Raw genomic sequence first — 26,168 nt, 5'->3', positions numbered from 1 at the left:
TTCAACCTTCACCGTACGTTGTGGGTCTTACATGGTAATCCCATTTTTTCTTTTCTTTTCAATTCTTTTGTGTTTGTCTAGAACTTTCACATTTCCTCAGGGTCTAAATTGGGAATTGTTTTTTTCTTTTTCTGTTGTCAGGATTGATAAGTAATTGAATTAAGAAAAAAAAAAAAGAAGAAGAAAGTGAGATGGTTAAAATTCAAACCATAAATTCAGTAACTAGTTTCTTATAGATAAATTGCTTCAGTTTCTTGTAGTAGACAAACTTGATGTGGTGATACGGGAAGCAGTGTGAATGGCGTGGCCTGAGCCGGGAGACAGAGTCCACCCAATCAGCCAAACAAAACATCACATTTGGTGTCATATACTGTACCATGTCAAACTGATGCAAACTAGGCCTATTGGTTTGCTCTGCTTGGCCAAATTTCGCGCGGCTAACAGTGAAAAGATGGGCCCACCGCTCTCAGCCAATCAAACACCTCTAAAAACTATAAGCGCTTAATCATTTCCTTTGGCCAAGGCTCTCCACGCCATCTTGTCAGGTTTACGCTCTGTCTCGTCTTACGCTTTTTTCGGCTGTTCAGCGTATCCTTTTGGCCTTATTTTGTTGCATGCGGCTTGTGTTTATTGTATTCTTACATTCTGTGTACTCGATTCGACTCGGCACCCTCGATTCGTTTCGATTTTTTCTGCCTCTAAGTCGGTCCTGTCTTTCCTTTCTCTGTTGGGGGTCGGATTTTCGCTGGGTGCCTAAGCGCGGGTTCCATGCCTCGTGTGCCATACCACGAAGGCAGGGAATCATGATGCTGGGATTGAGACTCGGTAAGAGACTCTCCCAGGCCCGGAGCTCATGATTCCTCCCGATACGGACCGCGGGCGATGCGTCGTTAGACGCTGATCGCGGGAGGCGACGTTCGTACCAGTAAAACGGTCATGAAGGGGACCGGGGGGAAAGAGGTACGAGCGTCGCCTCCCGAGGTGTCCCCAGCGCGAGGCAGGGAGAAGGGTGAATGGCAAGTCATCTCCGTGCTGTGGGGACTCGCAGCTAGGCGCGGACTCCCGAGGGGAGGCCGCGCCCGGCCATTACCCGGGTCCCCACTCGGAGACGGCTCTCACGTGCCCCATTGTTGTTCCCCCTCCTCCCTTCTCTGTCGACCCCCCTCCCCCACCTCCTTTTGGGGGGGGAGAAAAATTGGTTCCGGGGGGGATCTCTACTTTGCCCACCCCGGGCCAAGCCACCCCAGTCTCCCCACGGGAGGGATTCGGGGCGCGTGGCAACCTGCTCTGCAGGTCTTCCCCGCTATCCGGCCGGTCTCCCCTGCTGGGGGAGGCCCGTCGTGTCAGGCGGTTCCGGGCAGTCAGCCCGCTCGTCTTCGGGCGGGACTGACACCCAAGTCGGACCTGACCTCCCTCCGACTTGGCCAGGTTGTTCCCTTCATGGAGGTCAATGCACCAGTGACCCTTGGGGTTTGGGTCACAGTATGGCTGGTGCCCACGGGTAGTTACCCCCATTCTACCCGTACTGGGGCGCATCTAGGGTGCACACTGGTTTGCCGGGAGCACCAAGGGCCAGCCCCTTGTCCGCTCCCCACCGGACCCAACCCAGCACATCTCACAGGGTGACACACACAGCCCCGACAAGTGGGATCGACTTCTTGTCGGTCAGGTCGAGCTCCTCGACCAATATTGCCACTTCTGTCCACAAATCGGGCCTCTGTCAACCCACAGGTGACCACCACGGTCACAACGGCCTCCTTGTCAGGACCGACGGCTGCTCAGGGGCCCTACTCGGCCCGGCGGAGCCGGCAGTCCCCACCTGCCCAGCCCTCGTCCTACAGTGAGATGAGTGGGTGTTTGTCCCCACACAGCACTCGTGGGTCACTCTTGCATCCAGGACGCCCTCTCTGAAAAGGTGTGGCCACCCACCATCCCAAGCATGGTTGGACCTACGGTCCACACGCTCCCCACCCGCTTCAGGTGTCAAGGACATAACAGTGGCGGCCATGGTCCCGGCTCGGGATCGTCCCAGCTCATCCCGATGGGCTGACCACAGCTCACAGGATGCCCCAGTGGGTACATCCACTTGGGATGGCACCCAGCAGGGGATGGACTGCGAACAAGAGTGGGAGCCCCTGTCTTCGGATGAGGACGAACAAGCAGATGAGCACTCTTCGCCCACATCCCAGGGGGGACAGATTGAGCCCGTGCCTCCCTAGGGACCAGCCTGAACCAAACCCGGACTTTGCCGAGCTCGAACTGACCCTCCCCAATAGGGCCACGTATGCCGAATCAGTCCCTCAGGCTACTTTGTTACCTTTGACCCTCCTTACGCCATGTGACTCTAACTCCAGAACCACAAGGCAACTCAGAGTGCCAGAAATGGTGCAGGTATGGCTTATTAAGTCAGCCCGCACTGTCAGGGTGCTGCTTCCATCCCTCCTCCAGGCAGGGAGTCCCTCTCTGCCCCGGGCGCCTTTTCCCCGCACAGGACAGGATGTTGGTCTCACAGCGCACCACCTTCCCCACTTCAGCTAACCTATCCTTTAAAACGTTAGCAGAGTGGGACAAATTGGCCCGCCGCTGCCCCCTCGAGGTTTCCACGGCGTACACCTTCGACACGTTCCTTCACAGGGCCAATGAGCTGTGCGAACAGTGTCCAGTTAATCAGGACAAGGGGTCTCCTTCCTCTGTCCCGCCGGGCCTCTTCACCGACCAGAGGTTACACGCTTTTGGCAATAGGGTAGCATCTGGTCTCACGGCAGCTGCAGACACAGCTACCAGCCTTCACTTCAATACTGTGCTAGCGCGGCGTGATGCCATTTTCAGCCTCTCTAACATTCCTGTGGAGGAGAGGGCTGCCCTGCGGTCCATCCCAGCACAGCAGCACTCCCTCTTCGGCCAGTTCCCGCCCCATTTTGTCAGCCACAGGGCAGAGACAAACAGGGAGGTGGCCTCATATTTGGCTCACACCTCTCATGGGCTCCAGGGTTCTATGCCATTGAAGAGACTGGCCACCAGGGCCCCTCCATATACCACGCCGCCTGTCAAGGCAGCGTGTGCCGAATCAGTGGCAGAGGAATAAACCACCTTAGGTCTGTCCAAGCCGACCGGCCATGCCCAAGGCCAGAAGGCAGCACCCCCAATGACTGGGCCCTGATTCAGCACCGCCAGTCGTTCAGCCCCTCCAAGTAGGAAACTTGTCCCGGCATGCACATCAGTGGTGTGCTCTGGGACTCAACGACGGGATTATGTCGGTGCTAGAGTCGGGGTACATGCTGTCTTGGGTGGAGGATCTCCCCCCTCTAAAGATCCACTCTTCCTCCTTAGGTGCCCAGCTCGACGGAGCAGGAGAACGCACCCACTCCTCATGGGGCTATATCTCAACTCTCGGACCCGGGCCCCGGTTTTTACGGCTGGTTGTTGGTGATTCCAAAGGTCTCGGGAGGGTGGAGACCAGTTTTGGACTTGTCCCCCCTCAACAAATTCCTCCCCAAAATCAAACTCAAGATGGACACACAGGCACAGATTCGGGAGACCATCCAACAAGGTGATTGGCCTACCTCTATCGATCTGGAAGATGCTTATTTTCATATACTCATCCATTCGGCATCCCGTCGGTACCTGAGGTTCGTGTGGAGGGACAAGGGGATCCAGTTCCCGGCCCTCCCATTTGGTCTGTCCCTTGCCCCTTTCCTGTCTACCAAGGTGGTGCGGGAATTGGTGTCCATCAGTCCGCTCGGAATCCATTTGTCTCTGTGTGTACCTGGACGACTTGCTTATCCTGGCCCAGTCGCAGGCCCGGTGCCTGAGTCATACGGCCAGACTTCTAGACCTTTGCTCCCAACTGGGCTTCCTCATGGACCAGCAGATATGCGATCTGTCCCCATGTCAGTCCTTTGACTTCTTAGGGATGAGATTCGACATGCGGTCTATGATAGTCTCTCTGGCGCCAGATCACTGGTACCGTCTGGCAGGCCTCCTCAGCCACTGGCGCCACTCCTCCCAAGATACAGCGCAGACACTTTCTTCCCTCTTGGGCATGATGGAGTCCACGGCACCTCTCATTCCCCTGGACAGGGTTCTCAAGCGCCCTCTCCAGAGGGCACTGAGGTTACGCCGGTCCCAGAGCACTCAGCCATGGGATACCCAGATATGTCTGGGCGAGTGGTTCCTCGAGGTGACATCAGAGTGGTTAATCACCCCCTTTGGACACAGAGGGTGCCCTTAGCCCCACCTACTCTTCAGGTGGCACTCTTCACAGACGCCTCCTCCCTGGGCTGGGGAGCCCACATGGACTCACTCTATGCAGCAGGGACTTGGTCCCCGGAGGAGCGCCTATGCCACATCAATGTTCTGGAACTGGAGGCAGTTCGCAGGACTCTCCTGCACTTCATGGGGGAGGCCACTGGCAAGATCATCCGCTTGTTCACGGACAAGACGACGGTCGCATGTTATGTGAACAAATGGGGGGAGCGCACTCGGCAGACCTCTCAATGCGGACTGAGGCTCTCCTCCGTTTGGTGCCACAGCAAGGGCATTGCACTTTCAGCGAGACACTGAGCAGGAAAAACCAACTTCTTGGCAGATGCTCTTAGCAGGCCCAAGAGTGTCATGCGCACAGAGTGCACCCTGGACAAGGACAGCCTTCAGGGGGTGTGGGAACAGTGGTTTCGGCCGATGGTGGACCTTGTTCAACAAGAGACTTCCCACTTCCGTGTCTTCGGTTGCCGACCCAGAAGCGTGGGCAGTGGATGCTCTCTCTCTAGATTGGAGCAGTCTGATTGCCTCCGCGTTTCCTCCCTTTCCAATTCTGTCCAAGGTGATACGGAAAGACAGATTGGAACACCCGCAGCCGATCCTCATTGCGCCGAAATGGCCAGCCCAGACCTGGTTTCCGGACCTTCAGTCCCTGACACATGTTCCCACCCCTGGAACTTGAAACCAAATCTCATCTGCTGAGGCAGCCTCACTCGGGCACTCCGCATTCCAATCCTCAACTGCTCCACCAGCACGCATGGCTGCTGTGCGGTCGGAACTGTCAGCATCACCATTGAAGTCCTCGACCCCTCGGTCGGCCTCTGTGTCGGCTGTGCTGACCCAGGGGTCTGCCTCCTCTGACCTCCTCTCCATAGTCACCAGAGCAAGGAGGCAGGGAATGGAGACTTTGTATGACTTTCGCTGGAAGATATGGTTGCGGTGGTGTACAGCTCAGGGCATTACCCCTACGAACCTTACGAGCATGCAGCTGGCCAACTTTCTGGCTCTCTGCTCCTCGGTTCATCCTGTCTGCTAGTTCTGTGCGAGGGTACAGGTCTGCCTTCTGTACCACAATGCAAACAGCTAGGTGGTTCCGCCTTTGAAGTGGATTGCCTGCTCAGAGAGGTGGCTAGGGGTGCCCCTCTGAAGGAAGCTAGAGACCCCAGAAGAGTGCCCCTCTGGGACTTGTTCCTGGTGCTGGATTTCATTCGAAAACAGCCCTTCCTACCATTGGGGACTATTCCTGTTGACATCCTCACCCTCAAGACCACTTTCCTTCTGTGGCTGGCCACAGGCAGTCGTAGAAGTGAGCTGCATGGGCTTAGTGGAATGCCACAAGATCTGGCCTTCCACAGAGATGGTTCCATCACTATTCGTTTCCTTCCAGAGTTTCTGGCTAAGAACCAAGACCCTGAGGTTCCTTCCCCCTCTCCGAGGGTCAGACCTTTGATATTCTTGCCCAAGATGATGAGGATAGGCACCTGTCCTGTTCGGTGTCTCAGATATTATTGGGATAGGTCTCGCCATAGGCGTTCTTCTCAGAGGTGTCTGCTCATCTCCCTCAATGAGAATTACAAGAAAGACATCGCTGCAGGCACCATTTCCCGCCAGGTTTCCCAAGTCATTCGTAGAGCCTACTCTCATGCACACAGTGATATCAGCTGTCTTCATCCCAGGGCACACGAAGTGCGGGCCATAGCTACTTCGGCTGCTTTCCAGCACTCAGTGCCAACGCAGCATGTCTTGGAGGCAGCCTTCTGGCCGTCTGAGAATCCCTTCATCAACTTCTACCTCAGGAATTTCCGTATGACCAGGGCTGACGGTTCCAAGGGGATTTCCTTTGTCGCGGCTAACACTGCCGTCTCAGTTACAAGGGCTCCCCATATGAACCAGTAGGCGTTGCCCGCCTCCATTTGCTTTAAATTCTGCATCAGTTTGACATGGTACAGTATATGACACCAAAAGGAGGAGTTTGTATTATACTCCATGTTTGGTGTTAAATATACTTACCATGTCAAACTCGAATGCCCGCCCGTCCGTCCCCGCGTCTCCGCCGTGGTTCTTATGGGGCATTTTTGTTCATGGCCACGGAATGATTAAGCGCTTATAGTTTTTAGAGGTGTTTGATTGGCTGAGAGCGGTGGGCCCATCTTTTCACTGTTAGCCGCGCGAAATTTGGCCAAGCAGAGCAAACCAATAGGCCTAGTTTGCATCAGTTTGACATGGTAAGTATATTTAACACCAAACATGGAGTATAATACAAACTCCTCCTTTTTGTACCCCGGCTGTTGCTTGTCCATCACATGGCAGTGATGAGGGGGCACAATGAAGGGATGCCAACCATCCTCACACACTGCATGCTGCACCAACTTGGGTTTTTTTTCCCATCCTTCCTGTTCTCAGCTGCTGCTGTTACACTGTGACAACAAGTTTATTCCCATCAACTCTTTTCGAGTCCTAGAGAAACAATGAAACATGATAGTGACAGGAAAACGGCCACAGAGGAATAACAATGAAACATGATAGCGACAGGAAAATGGCCACAGAGGAATAACAATGAAACATGATAGTGACAGGAAAACGGCCACAGAGGAATAACAATGATAGTGACAGGAAAACGGCCACAGAGGAATAACAATGATAGTGACAGGAAAACGGCCACACAGGAATAACAATGAAACATGATAGTGACAGGAAAATGGCCACAGAGGAATAACAGGAAACATGATAGTGACAGGAAAACGGCCACAGAGGAATAACAATGAAACATGATAGTGACAGGAAAACGGCCACAGAGGAATAACAATGAAACATGATAGTGACAGGAAAACGGCCACAGAGGAATAACAATGAAACATGATAGTGACAGAAAAGGCCACAGAGGAATAAATGAAACATGATAGGCACAGAAAACGGCCACAGAGGAATAACAAGATAGTGACAGGAAAACGGCCACAGAGGAATAACAAAAATGATAGTGACAGGAAAATGCCACAAGGATAACAATGAAACTGACAGTGACAGGAAAATGGCCACAGAGGAATAAAAAATAAAAACATGTAGGTACAGGAAAACGGCCCCCAGGGGAATAACAATATAGTGAAGGAAAACGACCACAGAGGAAAACAATGAAGATCATGTGACAGGAAAAAGGGCCCCAGAGAATAAAAATGTAGTGAAGGAAAAGGCCCACAGGGGATTAACAATGAAAATGGGAAGGGAAAAAAGCCACAGGGGAAATAACAATGAAAATGGGACGGGAAAACGGCCACAGAGGAAAAAACAATGAAGTGACAGCAAAACGGTAAGAGGAATAACATGAAACTTGATATGACGGAAAAGGGCCCACGAGGAAAACAATGATAGTGACAGGAAAACGGGCCACAGAGGAATAACAATGAAACATGATAGTGACAGGAAAACGGCCACAGAGGAATAACAATGAAACATGATAGGTACAGGAAAACGGCCACAGAGGAATAACAATGATAGTGACAGGAAAACGGCCACAGAGGAATAACAATGATAGTGACAGCAAAACGGCTACAGAGGAATAACAATGAAACATGATAGTGACAGGAAAAACGGCCACAGAGGAATAACAATGATAGTGACAGGAAAACGGCCACAGAGGAATAACAATGATAGTGACAGGAAAACGGCCACAGAGGAATAACAATGAAACATGATAGGTACAGGAAAACGGCCACAGAGGAATAACAATGATAGCGACAGGAAAACGGCCACAGAGGAATAACAATGATAGTGACAGGAAAACGGCCACAGAGGAATAACAATGAACATGATAGTGACAGGAAAACGGCCACAGAGGAATAACAATGATAGTGACAGGAAAACGGCCACAGAGGAATAACAATGATAGTGACAGGAAAACGGCCACAGAGGAATAGAGAAACAATGAAACATGATAGTGACAGGAAAATGGCCACAGAGGAATAACAATGAAACATGATAGTGACAGGAAAACGGCCACAGAGGAATAACAATGAAACATGATAGTGACAGGAAAACGGCCACAGAGGAATAACAATGAAACATGATAGTGACAGGAAAATGGCCACAGAGGAATAACAATGAAACATGATAGTGACAGGAAAATGGCCACAGAGGAATAACAATGAAACATGATAGTGACAGGAAAACGGCCACAGAGGAATAACAATGAAACATGATAGTGACAGGAAAACGGCCACAGAGGAATAACAAAAAAAAAAGAAAAGAAAAGTAAACAAAAGAAACAAAAGGGGAGATAACCAAAATGGGGAAAAAAACTAATAAAAGGTCAAAGGTAATTATCCATCTGATATGCATTACAATAAGAATAGCGAAAGCAATACTCCATAGTCAAATGCACCGATCACAAATTACAAGAATTGTGAGTGAAGTGACATGTTCGGGCTCTGTTATCTGACTAGTTGAGCCTGAACTGGGAACCGAGGCGTTAGTTTGAGTGTAGCGATAACAGTGACATGGTATAACAAACTAAAATACACAGTAATTTTTTTAAATTTTAGTACCCATTTACCAGTTTATACTGAAACTGGTGGGATATATATATACAGGGGAAAAGACATGTGTATTCACATGTACAGGAAACAGTGTTAACTCTTCTCCATACGAACGGTGAAAGAGACAACGTTAACAGCGTTTCACCCCAATTACCATTATCAAAATATTGCAAGAGGAAGGCTCTTATACTGAAGAGGTGAATGTTGACAAAGACTGGCCGTACTGAGTTAAGATTCAGAGGGTAGGGAGAGCACAGTTGAAGGGACACAATCCATCTAGTAAGAAATTGTAGTTTAGTGTACCAGCTTGGGTTGTTTCCCATCCATTGTGTCCAGAAGGTGAATCCGGAAGTTCCAGCAGACTGATGACTTTACAAAGTAGAGGATCCCAGCAGACTGACAGCACAAAGTAGTGGATCCCAGCAGACTGATAACAGCACAAAGTAGAGGATCCCAGCAGACTGATGACAGTACAAAGTAGAGGATCCCAGCAGACTGATATAACAGCACAGAGTAGAGGATCCCAGCAGACTGATATAACAGCACAAAGTAGAGGATCCCAGCAGACTGACAGCACAAAGTAGAGGATCCCAGCAGACTGATATAACAGCACAAAGTAGAGGATCCCAGCAGACTGATATAACAGCACAAAGTAGAGGATCCCAGCAGACTGACAGCACAAAGTAGAGGATCCCAGCAGACTGATGACGGCACAAAGTAGAGGATCCCAGCAGACTGATATTACAGCACAAAGTAGAGGATCCCAGCAGACTGATATAACAGCACAAAGTAGAGGATCCCAGCAGACTGATATAACAGCACAGAGTAGAGGATCCCAGCAGACTGATATAACAACACAAAGTAGAGGATCCCAGCAGACTGATATAACAGCACAGAGTAGAGGATCCCAGCAGACTGATATAACAGCACAAAGTAGAGGATCCCAGCAGACTGATATAACAGCACAAAGTAGAGGATCCCAGCAGACTGATATAACAACACAAAGTAGAGGATCCCAGCAGACTGATGACAGCACAAAGTAGAGGATCCCAGCAGACTGACAGCACAAAGTAGAGGATCCCTGCAGACTGATATAACAGCACAAAGTAGAGGATCCCAGCAGACTGATATAACAGCACAGAGTAGAGGATCCCAGCAGACTGATATAACAGCACAAAGTAGAGGATCCCAGCAGACTGATATAACAGCACAAAGTAGAGGATCCCAGCAGACTGATGACAGCACAAAGTAGAGGATCCCAGCAGACTGATAACAGCACAAAGTAGAGGATCCCAGCAGACTGATATAACAGCACAGAGTAGAGGATCCCAGCAGACTGACAGCACAAAGTAGAGGATCCCAGCAGACTGATAGCAGCATAAAGTAGAGGATCCCAGCAGACTGACAGCACAAAGTAGAGGATCCCAGCAGACTGATATAACAGCAACAGAGTAGAGGATCCCAGCAGACTGATAGCAGCATAAAGTAGAGGATCCCAGCAGACTGACAGCACAAAGTAGAGGATCCCAGCAGACTGACATAACAGCACAAAGTAGAGGATCCCAGCAGACTGATATAACAACACAAAGTAGAGGATCCCAGCAGACTGATATAACAGCACAAAGTAGAGGATCCCAGCAGACTGATATAACAGCACAAAGTAAAGGATCCCAGCAGACTGATAACAGCACAAAGTAGAGGATCCCACCATTTTTTTTTTGGTACCCAGTTTTGCAGGTGAGCATGAAAGGTAAAATGGCCTTGGGAATGCAGTTGTAGGTTTTAACCATAAGATTGATTCTGAGCCAGAGAGGCAGTGGTGATGGAGAGAGTTTCAGTTTCTCAAGGTGTCACTGCATTTAGACAAATCCAGAAAAGCTACACCACATCCGCTAGCAGCAGCATAACCCATCGTGCTAGTCGGGCCTTGAATCCTCCCGAAACCTGGAGGGGGTCAGGCTGGTGTTCTCCTGACCCACTCCCGGGAGGGTCACTACCTTGTCGTGGTCGGGAGGCTTAGTGGCCAGTGATCGAGCGAGCTATGTCGGCGGGGGCATCAGTGCTTCTTGGGGTTTGGTGCTCTGGTCCCAGGTCTTAATTGACAGCCTACATAGCCATCGTAGCTGTTAGGGCTGAATAAGTGGTGGTTTTGTACTGATGCCCCTGATAGGGCTTCCCATGCCGAACAGGTCGTGAGTGAGGCCCAAACTAAACGTGACCCACTGTCCCTTTCGCTATTCTTTGTTCTTCTTTTTACCGCCTCTTTTCTGTCCTCAGCTCCCCATCAAGCCTTCTTTTCCACATTCTTTTTTTCTCTGCGGCCTTCTTTAGGCCCGCCGTGTTTGCCGTGCGGCGCGACCTGTGATGGAGGGGAATGAGATCCTGGGGATTGAGAGAGCACGCTGCTCTCAACACATCCCTTTGGCTCGGACCTCTCTTAAGACAGGCGGCACACATTGGCCCGTGTGTGTCAATCGGCTGCCCCTTCGTGGTGCTGGGTCAAGACTGGCAGTTTAGTGGCTGACGAAGGTAACCCCCGTAGTGCTCGGCTCTCTGTCCCCGGGAGCTGGGCATGATCGGGGGGGAGCACGTTGGAGCTGGGCTCCCGAAACCTGGAAGGGGTCAAGCTGGTGTTCCCTTGACCCTGGCCCCTAAGTTGGACCCCATGGTGGGTGGGTAAGGGAGGGATGAATTCACTTTTTTTTTTCAACATGAATCCTAAACAAACACACCCCCCCAAACTCGGAAAAAGACGACGACAGGGAACGGACGACTCAGACTCTGAGTCGGAGGTCGTCGAGACCTCTGGTTTTTGGCCATCGTGGCTAGTGATGGAGGGCGCTGATGACGACAAGCCCTTGTCGGCTCTCAGCCCCTTCGCTGTCCAGAAGGGCTTTCAGTGTCTGGCAGGATCGCTCAGATCCATCAAGAGGCTGAGGAGCGGAGCGTTTTTAGTGCAGACAGAATCCAAAAGGCAGACACAGCTCCTTCTCAAGGCGACCACTTTCGTGGATAGCGCGGTGAAGATTTCCCCTCACAAAGGTCTCAACTGCTCAAAGGGAGTCATCAGATGCCCGGAGTTGAAAGGTGTGTCTGAGGCCGAGATCAAGAGCGAGCTGTCCTCTCAGGGAGTGACCAACGTGTACAGGGTGACGGTGAGGAAGGGGTCGGACAGAGTCCCGACCAACACTTTCTTCCTCACCTTCTGCTGCCCGGATGTCCCCAAGGACATTCGGGTCGGATACCTGCTAGTTAATGTCAGCCTGTACGTACCGTCCCCTCTGAGATGCTTTAAGTGTCAGAAATTCGGACACGTGAGAGACCGATGTAAGGAGGAAGAGGCGTGTGGCACCTGTTCGAAGGCGGCGCACCAGGGCGATTGCGTCAGTGCAGCCCTGTGTTCGAACTGCGGAGGTGGCCACCCGTCCTCATCGAAGGACTGCCCCGCCTGGAAGAAAGAAAACAAATCCAGAAAGTCAAGACAGAACAGAAAATTTCCTTCTTTGAGGCAAGGAAACAGGTGGAGGCCGCGTCGCCTAAGGCGTCGTATGCCTCTGTCGTCAGATCCAGGACGGTGGACGTCGCGGTCCAGACGACGTCCACAGGAACGCAGACGGACGACTTAACCGCCTCGTCGGAACCGTTGGCCTTCGGTGGAGGCGCTGTGTCCACCCCTTCCCATCCTGCGCGGCAGTCCTCAGGGGCTGCTGGGCGGGAGAGAAAAGCCTCGGGCGGAGGCACGTTGTCCGCCTCCCGCCCCACCCCACCCCCCGGGCCCCCTCGCCCCGCCTCTCGTCTGCCTGGCCCTCGGGCTGGCGGAAGTGGCCGGAAGCCCCCCGTACCTCCAAAACTCAAGGAGGGGAGGGTTGCGGCCACGGCGGGATCGGGAGGGGCCGAGGTGGTGGATATTCCGACCCGGTCGGAATCCGAAAAATTTGTCAAAAAACAAATACTCCATCCTGGCGGACCTTGAGCCACCGCAAGTGGAGGAGCAGGGGGTAGCGATGGAATAGGCTGCTGCTTTATTTTTTTTTAAAAACCTTTTTAATGGCAGTGATCCACTGGAATATCCGGGGATTCTATGCCAACTTCCAGGAACTCCAGCTGCTTTGTCGTGCTTTGAAACCTTCAGTGCTGGCACTGCAGGAGACTCTGCAAAGAGATGGCAAGGTTTTATCTCTCTCTGGTTTTAACTCCGTTTTTAAACCCGCTCAACCGAAGCAAGAGGGGTTGACGGGAGGTGTCGCTCTTTTTATTCGAAAGTCCCTTTTATACAGTACAGTTCTTTTAAGCACCCCTTTACAGGCGGTGGCAGTCAGAGTCACGCTCAAGAAAACCATCACTGTCTGCTCTCTCTACCTTCCCCCTTCCGTCCGCGTTCTGAGGCAGGACCTCATGAACCTGGTCGACCAGCTCCCACGTCCGTTTTTACTGTTGGGCGACTTCAACGGACACTCCCCGCTCTGGGGAAGTGAGATGACATCAGCCCGAGGTCTTCTCTTAGAAAACCTTCTCTCTGACATGGACTTGTGCTGTCTTAACGACAAGTCTCCCACTTACCTGCATCTGTCCTCTGGAAAGCTCTCGTGTTTAGATCTGTCGGTCTGCGATCCATCGTTGGTTCTGGACTACGAGTGGAAAGTGCACGACGATCTGCACGGGAGTGACCACTTTCCTGTCGTCCTCCGCCCCACAGATGGAGAAGGTGACTCTCTGCCTGACCGCCTGTACTACGACAAAGCAGACTGGAGTTTTTTTACCACCAAGATAAGAGCGGAGCTGCAGGAAGAAACAGTATTGAAAAGCAAGGACCCTGCTGACGCTCTGACTCGGATCGTTTTAGATTGCGCCAAAGCAGCAGTCCCATCGTCTACCTCCAAGCCTCAGGTCCCTAGAACGCCCTGGTTCAACGCGGAATGTCGGGAGGCCCGCAAGTCTCGGAAGAGAGCGCAGCGACGCGTCTTTCGGAGACCGGAGTCCGATAGCGTTCGAACCCATCAACAGCTGAGGGCGAAAGCCAGGTATGTTTTTAAAAAGAGCCAGAGGAAGTCATGGAGAGATTTCTGCTCTTCCCTAACCTCCAACACACCCAAGAAGAAAGTGTGGAGGGTTTTAAAAAGAATTAAGGGCAAAAACGCATGCCCGACCTTCCACCATCTTAAACTTTCAGACGCTCTGGTCACAGAGAAGAAAGCAGTTGCCAATTTGCTTGCCTCCACAATAGAACAGAACTCGAGATCTGCTAACAAATCTGCTCGCTTTCTTAAAACCAAAAACCTGTCAGAAAAAACACCATGTAACTTCTTTTCCGACAACACAGAGAATTACAACCTTCCTTTCACAATGAACGAACTTAAATCTGCCCTTCAGACCTGTACGGATTCCTGTCCAGGAATGGACGAGGTCCATTATAAACTCCTAAAGCACCTTCCCCAAACCTGTCTGGACACCCTGCTTAAAGTTTATAACCACATCTGGGTCACAGGCTTCTTTCCACCCTCCTGGCGGAAAGCCCTCATAATCCCGCTGCCGAAACCGGGAAAAGACCCCTCGAACCCCTCCAACTACCGCTCAATTGCACTGACCAGCTGCGTCTGCAAACTGATGGAGAAGATGGTCAACGGTAGACTGATGTGGAAACTAGAGACCGACGGCCTTCTGGCGAAAGAACAGTGCGGTTTCCGCAAGCATCGCTCTACCGTTGACCATCTGGTTCGTCTGGAAACCACGATAAGAAATGCTTTCGTCAACAAACAGCATGTGGTGGCCATATTTTTTGACCTGGAGAAAGCTTACAATACCACGTGGAAATTTGGTATTCTTTCCGACTTGCACAAGCTCGGCTTCCGAGGACACCTGCCTCAGTTTATCCACAATTTTTTACAAGACAGACAATTCCAGGTGAGAGTCGGCACCACCCTGTCCGACATTCACGAGCAGGAGCTGGGTGTCCCGCAGGGGAGCATCCTGTCGCCGGCTCTGTTCAGCATCAGAATTAATGACATCGTTCAATCCGTTCAGAAAGGATCGGACAGCTCGCTGTTCGTGGATGATTTTGCCTTATATGCAACCGGCAGCACGTACGCCAGCATCCAGCGACGGCTTCAGCTCTGCGTCAACAAAATCCAGTGTTGGGCAGAGGAGAATGGCTTCACATTTTCGTCCTCCAAAACTGAATGCATCCATTTTCATAATTTTCGCCAATTCTATCAGGACCCTGAAATCCGTCTGGGAACATCCACCATCCCGGCGGTCAAGGAAGCCAGATTTCTAGGGATCGTCTTCGATCAGAAGCTGAATTTTCTCAGCCACGTTAAACAGCTGAAAATATCTTGCCTAAAAGCCCTGAACATCATCCGAGTTGTGGCACACACGAACTGGGGTGCTGATAAGAGGACTCTCTTGCACCTCTACAGAGTCCTGGTCCGGTCCAAACTGGATTATGGAAGTGTTGTATACGGCTCGGCCAGACCGTCCTACCTGAAACTGTTGGACCCTGTACACCACCAAGGGCTCCGTCTCAGCTTAGGTGCTTTCCGCACCACCCCTGTGCACAGCCTGTACGCAGAGGCGGGGGAACCGCCTCTTTCCAACCGCAGACTGAAGCTGACCCTGAACTATTATTTGAAATTGTTTTCGGAACCTACAAACCCTGCTTACGACGCTGTATTCAACAACCCTTTCGATAAGAAATTTACAGACAACCCAAACTGCATACCTCCTCTCGGACTCCGCATTCAGCCGCACTTGGAAAATGCCGATCTGGATGTCGGTGGCATCTCAGATTTCTCTAAGTTCCCTGACAGCCCCCCGTGGACCTTTACAACACCTGAGGTCCGATTCGATCTGGCCTCGTACCGTAAGGACACCACCAGTTCTCTGGCCTACAGAACCTACTTTTCGGAACTGTGCCACAAATTCCCCACTTTTCAAGGCATCTTCACTGACGGTTCCAAGTCAGAGGACGGAGTCGCCGCATCTGCGTTCTGTCCCGCCTTTCCTGACCGGCCCTCAACGGAACACATCCTGTCTGACAGCTCGGTATACACCGCGGAACTGACCGCACTGGTCCTGGGGTTAAAAATGGTTCTCTCTTCCAAACAGAAGAGATTCATGATCTTTTCCGACTCCTTGTCAGCCCTGGAGGCGATCGCCTGCAGGAATATCACTCATCCCAAACTGCTGGAATTTTATGAAACTTTTACTCTCGCAACGAAGAAAGGATACGAGGTTGTGTTGGCCTGGGTTCCCGGACATGTTGGCATTCGTGGTAACGAAAGGGCGGACCTGCTGGCCAGGAACGCTGTAAAGAAAGAATTGTCCAGATCCTTGGTACCCTATACAGACATGAAGCGGAAGGTCAATACTTACGTCAAGGATCTTTGGCAAGAGAAGTGGAACACCCAGACGGACAACAAGCTCTTCCAGATCCGTCCGGACCTAAAAGAGACCCTCCCTTCGGGGGTGAAGAACAGAAAGGAGGAATCTGTGCTGTGCAGACTGCGTACGGGGCACACTTTTTTTTTACTCATTCTTACTTGTTGAAGGGGGAGGAGGCCCCTCGATGCGTTCCCTGTGACGAGCCTCTCACCGTGAAACACGTGCTCCTTGACTGTTGGGATCTGCATGACGTTAGACGCAGACATTACACGGCGGTTTCTTTGAAGACTTTGTTTCGTGATGTCCCTCCGTGGGCGCTGATGGACTTCTTAAAAGAAGTGAACCTTTTTAACCAGATTTGAAGGTTTTAAACTATGGAAGGTTTTTTTTAACTTTGGAGTGGAAAGTTTGAAGTGGTGACTCGTTTTAATTGGTTGTTTTTTTTAGCCTTGTAGTAGTAATTGACGCGGCGATAGCCTTGAGATGGCCTTAGTGGTCGGCGAGGCTCTAAGCACCATAATTTCATTTCAGTCGGGCCTTGAATGCATGCATGAGTATGTTTGTGTACCCGATACAGGTAGTGGAGTGATGGCCTAGAGGTAACGCGTCCGCCTAGGAAGCGAGAGAATCTGAGCGCGCTGGTTCGAATCACGGCTCAGCCGCCGATATCTTCTCCCCCTCCACTAGACCTTGAGTGGTGGTCTGGACGCTAGTCATTCGGATGAGACGATAAACCGAGGTCCTGTGTGCAGCATGCACTTAGCGCATGTAAAAGAACCCACGGCAATAAAAGGGTTGTTCCTGGCAAAATTCTGTAGAAAAATCCACTTCGATAAGGAAAAACAAATAAAACTGCACACAGGAAAAAAATACAAAAAAATGGGTGACGCTGTTGTATAGCGACGCGCTCTCCCTGGGGAGAGCAGCCCGAATTTCACACAGAGAAATCTGTTGTGATAAAAATACAAATACAGATACAAATACAGTGGATTTTTTCTATGGAAATTTGCCAGAGGACAACACTCCCATTGCAATGCATTCTTTTTAAGTGCACCAAGTGCATGCTGCACACTGGGCCTCGTGTTTTTCATCTCATCTGAATTACTAAACACTCTGTTTGATTTCCCACTTTAACTTGGGAGAAAGGGTGAGACGGTGATTCGAACCCAGACCCCCACGGACACAGTAGGTAGATGGGCTGCCAGCTTCCTCTATCAGCTGTCAGCTTCCCAGAAGTATTTTCTGTGTCATGAAAGTTGGTGAGTTTGGAGCAGTGTTCTGGCAATGTTGCTGGATTTTGACGTGTCAGCAGTACACACACGCACACATACACACACACGCACACGCGCATGCACGTACAAACACACGCATACTGACATACACACACACATACTCACACTCACAATTTTACACACACAGACACAGACAGACATACATGCATGCACGCAGAGCAAATGTCTCACACCGTCCATCAAACATTGGACATCTCCTGTGGCACAAAAGTAGCTCCTGTATTTTTTGTTTTTTCTTTGTATGTTCTCAGTTCTGTGATGGCCAGGATGATTGACACTAAAGTTTGAATGGCAAAAATGCTTTCATTACAACATGATGGTTCCTGTGGAAATTCTGCGTGCATTGAAAGGACATTGAGAGAGCAGCACACCAATGTTATGTTCTGTTGGCTGTTGCAGGCTGACAGCAGTCCATCAGCAGGGTATGGCACAGGCCGCAGTGAAGCCAGTCACTCCCACGCCGGTCTCCGCTCCAACCTAGGCGTCCAGAACAGCAGCCGTGTGGGATCAGAAAACCCTTTGGGAGGGCCGGCAGATGCAGAAGAAACAGCAGCAGCCAGTGAAAGCTTCGATAACCATGCAGCTGATTTCGACGATGCCACCGATGACGAGTACTACACAAGAGAAACGGTGAAAACGAGAACAGACATCAAGCGTGAAGACGAAAACGGGTCAGGGCTGGAGCCTAAACAGGAGAAGAAAGAGGAGGTGGAGAAGGATGCGGATCTGGATTCCGAAAAGTTCACCTGCAGCACTTGTTCACTGGTGATGTTTGACCCTGACCAGCTGGTGGTGCACACACAGACGCACGCTGACCGCATGCCCCACGAGTGTCGACTGTGCCACGCCAGGTTCTTCCAGCCGCACGTCCTGGCCAAACACACAGCGCTTATGCACACTGTACCTCAGAGGAGGAGGGGAAAAGCTTGTGCCACCAGAGAATCGTCATCGTTACAAGGTGTTGCAAAGAGCTTTGGACCGGTTGAATCGGGCACGCCATCACAAGAAATCGCGCACTTGGATCACCAAACAGCTACACATTCAGGGCAACAGCAACAACAAGCGAACATCATCCCACCACTAGACACTGAAGGGGACAGGACTGATGACAGCGGACACAGTTTGAGGTGCGGTCAGTGCGGAAGAGAGTTCCACCAGAAGCACCACCTGGACCGACACAGGCTGACCCACACGGGGGAGAGACGGTTTGGGTGTCAGCAGTGCGGAGCTGCCTTCACTCAGCTGAGCGGCCTGGTGGTGCACACGCACTCCCACTACCACCACAAGCCCTTCCTGTGTGGGAAGTGCCATAAGTCCTTCACCACGCTGTCCTACCTGGCCAGGCATGTGTGTAAAGGGGACAGCGCTGGCTGTGTGTCGTGCGGGCAGGCCTTTAGCTCCCGCAGTCTGCTGGCTCTCCACTGCTGCACTGCGGCAACGGTGGACGTCCTGCCCAAAAGGGAGGACATGGATGGAGTCGATGATCAGCCGTGCAGTGAAGGAACGGACGGTCAGAAGCCTGGTGATGACGGAAGAAGAACAAGGTCGGTCACTTTGAAAGAACCAGGGGCAGTCACTTTGAAAGAAAACGGGGAAGTTCCAACCCAAAGGACCAGAGGACGCCCGCAGAAGGACGTAAAAGCGAAAGTGAAACGATCAGAGGAAAGCGCCCCCACACACCAGGCAGTGTCCGCGAGATACGTAGCGCGGAGGACGGAGGAAAGTCACCCCCACTGCTGTGGATTCTGCGGGGTGCGCTTCATATACCGGAACCACCTGGCACTGCACCAGCAGGTGCACACAGGTGAGAAGGCCTTCAGGTGCTCGCAGTGCCCCGAGTCGTTCCGCACCATGACGCGCCTGGCCACCCACCTGCGAACCCACAGCGCCGGCCGGCGGGAGTTCCCCTGTCAGTACTGCGGCAAGATCCTGATGAGTCTGTACACCCTGAAGGAACACCTGCGCTCCCACACGGGAGAGAAACCGTTCAGGTGCGACGTTTGTGGCAGCGCCTTCACCCTGAACAGCACCTACAAAGCTCACCTGCGGACGCACACGGGCGACCGCCCCTATCTGTGCCCGCACTGCGGCAAGTCCTTCGTGCGTTCCAGCAACCTGAGCGTCCACATCCGTGTCTGCACCGGGGAGCGGCCCTACACGTGCACACAGTGCGGCAAGTCTTTCTCCGACGTGGGCTACTTCAAGAAGCATGTGGACAACCACGCGGGCATCCGGCCGTACAAGTGTGAGCACTGCGGGAAGGCCTTCTCCCAGTCCACCAGTCTGAAGTGGCACGTGCGCGTCCACACTGGGGAGAAGCCCCACAAGTGCTCCCAGTGCCCCATGGCCTTTGCCATCCCCAGCAGTCTGACGGAGCACATGAGGAAGCACACGGGGGACAAGCCCTTCAAGTGCTCGGTGTGCGGCAAAGGTTTCGCAAAGTCTTCCAACCGCCTGGCCCACTTCCGCACCCACAACAAGACGTGAGGAACGACAAGAGATATCCTGGATATGGCTTCTCATAATGGTTGCAATACCGCCTCCCTTCCTAACTTGTCTCGGGAAGGATTTCACTTTGTAACCTTGTGGTGTAAGCTGCGCTATATATGATTCGTCTCCCTGCTGATACAACCAGGTCTCAGTCAGTATGGCGATGTCAAAAGCATGGTCAACAATCACATCGTGAATAAAAGCGGCCTTCTGTCTGCATGACTGAACGTTCACACACATCAGTTTTAGATATGACGGGTGAGAGGGTAAATCAGTTGACTGAAGATTCTTCACGGGGATTATATGAATAAGATTAAGAGAGTTTACTCTCACCTTATGAGTCATGTGTGGTTCGGGATTTGAAATATTGGTTCTACCTTGAACGACACATATTATTTTCCTTCTCCGTACCCTTTGCCCACCAGGCGCTGTAACCGAGATTCAAACCCAGGACCCTCAGATTGAAAGTCCAGCGCTTTAACCACTTGGATGTTGTGCCTCTCAGTCGGTTGTTTTTGATTTGTACTGTCAGCGTTTTCAGTCAATGTAGTTAAAGTTTTGTGTGTGTGTGTGTGTGTGTTTTTCTCTGAACAAGAGGTCTCTTTCCGTTGGGTTATGCTGCTGTCAGGCATCTGCCTAGCAGATGTGTTCATTTTCATTTTCATTTCATTTTCATTTTATCACAACAGATTTCTCTTTGTGAAATTCGGGCTGCTCTCCCCAGGGAGAGCGCGTCGCTACACAACAGCGCCACCCATTTTTTTTTGTATTTTTCCTGCGTGCAGTTTTACTTGTTTTTCCTACTGAAGTGGATTTTTCTACAGAATTTTGCCAGGAACAACCCTTTTGTTGCCATGGGTTCTTTTACGTGCGCTAAGTGCATGCTGCACACGGGACCTCAGTTTATCGTCTCATCTGAATGACTAGCGTCCAGACCACCACTCAAGGTCTAGTGGAGGGGGAGAAAATATCGGCGGCTGAGCCGTGATTCGAACCAGCGTGCTCAGATTCTCTCAGCTTCCTAGGTGGACGCGTTACCTCCAGGCCATCACTCCACATGTGTTGCCGGTATGGATTCGTTCAAACGCTGTGACGCCTCCTTGAGAAACTGAAACTGAATCTGAACAGGAGAAAATGTAGTCCGGTTTTCCCTTGAATAGACTATATCATGAATGTACTTATATCTAGTCTTTTTTTTTTCCCTTGAAAAAGAATAAATAAAGTCAATTATTTTTCTCTCAGGAGGTGTAAATGTAGTCATTTTATTTCCGGAACAGGAGTGAATGTGGTTTTCTTTTTTTCCTGAGCAGATGTAAATGTGATCTCAAAGTGTTTTCTTGAATTTTACATACATAGTATGTGATTAAAAGACTTACAGTAATTGGTATAGAAATGATTTATATGCTGAAGAATGCATATATTTTTCAAGAGTGTTTACATTACGAAATGTAATTTGCTTAAGTTTATATTTTATGTTCCTTTTTTGTGACCCCCCCCCCCCCCCCCCCCCCCTCCTTTTATTAATTTTTTTAAGGAATAGGGATAGAATTGGTTAATCTTTGTGAAGATTCCCCCATCAGTGACAGAATAAACGAAAAATGATTGTGGTCACTTCATGGAAGGATGGATAGAGGGATGCTCTTTTCTACCTTCTTGTTTTCACAATAATGTCGTCTGACCCTTTTGATTTTTTGCTTTCATGTGTTGTTCTACAAATCTTGCCTCCTTTAAAAAAAAAATTTTTACTCAGGGGATGTGAAAATGGTGCATAATTTGTTGAAATTTGTATTGTGTTTCTTTTGGCTTCCCCTGTGGGATGCAATGGGTTTAGTGTGAATTGTGCCCTTGTCAACCTCGCTAAGGCAAACTAAAAACGAAAACAGAATCCTTTTCCCATACTAGCCCCCCCCTCACTAATATCCAGACACACAAATTTATATGACAGGCCCCCCCCCAACCCCCCCTGCACCCCCCCCTCCCCTCCCCCTTACTTCCTTGTGTTGTTGGATGTTGTTGAGTTATTATGGTTTGCTTTGTGATTTTTTGATTTTTTTCCCCCCGTGTGTATCTTGTGTACATGCTTTGGTTTAAGTTTAAATCAGTTTACTGATGCTTGCTTTTTAAGCAGCACAGTTTTAATGGTTTTGATTGATAATCAATTCAGTGTTGAGTAACTTGCTAGTGATTTTAGACAGTTTTTAATTTTTGCTCATTTCTGTTCATTTTCCGATGATTCGATTCCATTCTTTCTGTTTGATTTTGTCCTGGTCTGTATCCTGTGTTCTGCAGGCTTTTTCTAGTCGTTGATATATACCCAGGCAGCTGAGTTAACTTCCTGTTTTTTCAGTTTGTTTTTGGTTGTTGTTTCTCCCAATTTATTTGTGAGATGCTGGGGGATCTATTTGTATTTGTATTTCTTTTTATCACATCAGATTTCTCTGTGTGAAATTTGGGCTGCTGTCCCCAGAGAGAGCGCGTCACTACACTACAGCGCCACCCATTTTTTTGGTATTTTTTCCTGCGTGTAGTTTTATTTGTTTTTCCTATCGAAGTGGATTTTTCTACAGAATTTTTCCAGGAACAACCCTTTTGTTGCCGTGGGTTCTTTTACGTGCGCTAAATGCATGCTGCACACGGGACCTCGGTTTATCGTCTCATTGTCTCATCCGAATGACTAGCGTTCAGACCACCACTCAAGGTCTAGTGGAGGGGGAGAAAATATCGGCGGCTGAACCGTGATTCGAACCAGCGCACTCAGATTCTCTCGCTTCCAAGGTGGACGCGTTACCTCTAGGCCATCACTCCACTGATCTTTGAGTATAAACAGCATCCCTGCCTTCTGTGCTAGAAATTTTGTCTTGTTTATTGCTGTCTTTACTTCTGCCGCTTTTCTTCCTTCACCGTTTGTTTTTTCTGCCTTCCCAGTCCATTCCTCTTTGGGTTTTGTTAGAACAAGTCTTGACATACTTTTTTTTTTTTTTTTAAATCTTCCACAGTCTTTGATGTATTATCATTGCTGTTTTGCTCTGGCGATAAGGTAGTGAAGTTGTAGACACTGGGTTGGGCACTTGCTGTCCATTTTGAAGTATTTTTCTTTGGCTTTTATGCATTTTTTTGTTAATATCTTTTATGATTTTTGGGAATCTGGGGATCAGTGCAGCCTAGTCATATTTTCTTTGAGGAGCTCAGTGGTTAAGAAAATGTCATGAGCTGTGTTTTGTGGGTTGTCTTTTTTTTAATTTTTTATTGATGTGACAGTTTTGTTATTCATGTGGTTGAACATTTATGTATGTATGTGACGCGGCATGCGAAAACCCGGCTAAAGTCGGAATTAATCATTTTTGACATTGATGTACTTTCAGAAAGTAAATCATCACAGATTAATATACAAAAAAACATAATAGCTCTATCACATTTTTTTTTTTTTATGTATATGTTTTTTTTTCAAAGTTCATATCCCTGATAAGAACAAATGGAGAATCGGCTCATGACTAAAAACATACATTTGTCTTCTTGTAACTTTAGAACACAAATTATCTTCAGAATTCTGTTCAGAATTTAGTAACTATAAATTTCTATATGGGAAAAAAAAAGGAATGGAAAATTCATATTTTCTTTCTGTACAAAATTGAGGATGGCGCGTGGAGGAGTGACCTAATGCCACGAGAGAGCAGTCGACAGTGAATGTTCAAATAAGAGAAAAGCTGCATTTATGTATCCTGTAATGCTGACGAAACTTTGGGTTTAGATCCCTGATCAAAATGTTTACAAACTGCAGTCATTTAAGTGCATTGCCACATCATCAGCTGATGTAATTTCAGAAAAGCCAAATGCACTGAACATTGCAGCTTAAATGACGATGTGCCAGTAGTACAAACAGTGCATGCACCTGAAACTATTAAAGTTATTACAGTTTCATGCTGAACTACTTGCCGACAGGACAGATAAGGTTTCAAAGATTGAAAAATGTCAAAATCTTGTTTTTCATTATTTTGACCGTAATGACTTGTTTTTGTGCGTAACAAAGAACAGCTGGCTGTGACTTTATCCAGGTTTTTGCGTGTTGCGTCACATTTAGTTGGTCAGTCCTGATATGGCCCTGTGCAGAAGGCTGGACTGTAATCAACAATGTCCAGTCTTGTTGGCTTGTCAGTGTTTATTTTGTGCTACATATACATGTTTATTGGTTGATTTTTGTTTTGACTGTTGTGAGTTTGCACCTCTCTGATGAGGACAACGTGAAGAGGGGCGGGTTGTATGAGGGAACTCGGCAGTGCTAAGTGTGCTAATAGTTCCGGACTATACAGCGAATTCCATATAGTTAGGAACATACTTAACTGTAAGCAAACTTTGCACTGCAAAAGATCGCTTCATGCAGCCTGGCTCTGGTCCTTATAATGTTTTCATTTTTTGCACCAATGATAATGTGATTTTGTATGATTATTACCGTACAGACTTCACAAACAGCTGAGGACCACTTCTTGAAATATTGAAGAGAAAAAAGAATTACGATTTGAATTAAGCAGGCTACCTATGGTCTTCCACTTGCCTCTCATTGAGGAAGCAATGGCCGTTTCAGCCACACATGGCCATGAAAACTTAGTTCCAACTGGTCCTTTCCTTTTTGTGAAGTCTGTATATTATTATATCATGGGGCAAAAGCCCACCACCAGTGTGGTGTTGCCCCTGAACGTTTTCACAATCTTGTTTTATCAAAGTGAAAGGAAACGTGGGATTGCCAGAAATTGTGGGCTAGTGTAGTGCTTCGGAGAGTTTTTTTTGTCCCATGGTGATGTTTTTGGTCCTTTTGATGCAAGATTCTGCCTTTTCACAGGGCAGTGTGGAATAAAAAATAAATGGAACACTGAATGTATGGTGGATTGCTTTTATTGTAATTAAAATAACCAAAAAAATTTTCTAGGGGGAGGAACGGTGAAATCGTAAAGTTGGACTTAGTATATATTTGCGATCACCCTTCCTTCCCCTAAAAAAAAAAAAAAAATTCATCAAACAATGCAAACTATTTTTATTCCTTGAAAATTTTATTCATTTTTAAATGGTATAAAGAACAAACAATGCAAATCATTCCTTGAAAATTTTATTCATTCTTTTTATATTCATATTAAATGATATATAAAGAACAAGCATTGCATTTTCAACAATTCAATATCAAAATTTGATTTTTAAAAAAGGGGGAGGAAGGCGCATTCCTGTATATACTAAGTCCAACTTTACGAAATGGCCGTTCCTCCCCCTAGTAAATGTCAATTCTGAACCTTACCAATTCAACTGGAGTGTCGTCCCCCTAGTCCTCAAAATCAAACAAGGCAGCAAGCTGAAGCAGCCCCCTACCTATGTTCAGTGGTGGTACAGGTATGACATGTTAATGTTCCACTGAAAGTGAGCGAACCAGTGGCCCCCCAACCTGTCAATCTTTAATCTCACAAATAAACAGATGAGGACCACTGAATCTTGCACCTTCAATGACAACTGAAAAGTCCACCCACCCTCAGATAATTTTTTTCCAGACAGCCAGTGTGAATAACTAGCACCTGTACCACCACTGAACACAATGGTGCAGACTGCCCAGGAAACCGTGCACAATGGTATTTAGTAACAGCACTCTGTCCATGTCCCCTCATCCATCCATCCCTGGAGGCAGTCATTGGGACGTGGTGGCAGAGGCTGGTATATAAGCAACACATGGCAGTCTCCACCTAGGCATGTTCGTCAATTAGAAAAGCGATAGTTCACTGTGGATGGATAGTTCACATGCTCTAGTCTGGAAAAGAGTATGCTGTGGTCTATTGTGTCAAACGCAGCCGACAGATCCAGCGAAGTTAACAGATAGTTTGCCTTCATCAACAGACAGTAACAGGTCATTAACTACTTTCAACAAAGTTTCAGTGCTATGGGCAGATCTATATGCTGACTGAAAAGAAGAGAACAGGTTGTTTAATGCTAAATTGTCTGAAAGCTGGGAGAGAACAATTTTTTCAATAATTTTGACTGTATTTGAAAATTGATAGTTCACTGTGGACTGGTGACACTGGCACTCTATTAAAAAAAAAGCGATAGTTCTGTGGAGCACTGGCACTGTCTTAGAAAAGCGATAGTTCACTGTGGACTTGAAAATTGATAGTTCACTGTGGACTTGAAAATTGATAGTTCACTGTGGACTGCTGGCACTGGCAGTGTCTTAGAAAAGCGGTAGTTC

The 26,168-nt window shown here is 48.9% G+C and overlaps 1 protein-coding gene across 1 annotated transcript in view; it reads left to right on the top strand.

Annotated features, from left to right (window-relative positions):
- LOC143301558 (uncharacterized) overlaps positions 1-21,442 on the top strand; it is a 41,542-nt gene extending 20,100 nt beyond the window's left edge. Inside the window, exon 9 of the mRNA XM_076615937.1 lies at positions 17,861-21,442. Within this exon, the coding sequence (XP_076472052.1) occupies positions 17,861-19,948 (2,088 nt within the window). The 3' untranslated portion in view covers positions 19,949-21,442. The remainder of the gene's footprint in view (positions 1-17,860) is intronic.
- The last annotated feature ends 4,726 nt before the right edge of the window (positions 21,443-26,168 follow it).

This window comes from Babylonia areolata, chromosome 27 (genome assembly GCF_041734735.1).
Source record: "Babylonia areolata isolate BAREFJ2019XMU chromosome 27, ASM4173473v1, whole genome shotgun sequence".
NCBI lineage: Eukaryota > Metazoa > Mollusca > Gastropoda > Neogastropoda > Buccinidae > Babylonia > Babylonia areolata.
This window is presented reverse-complemented; position numbering and strand designations above follow the sequence as displayed.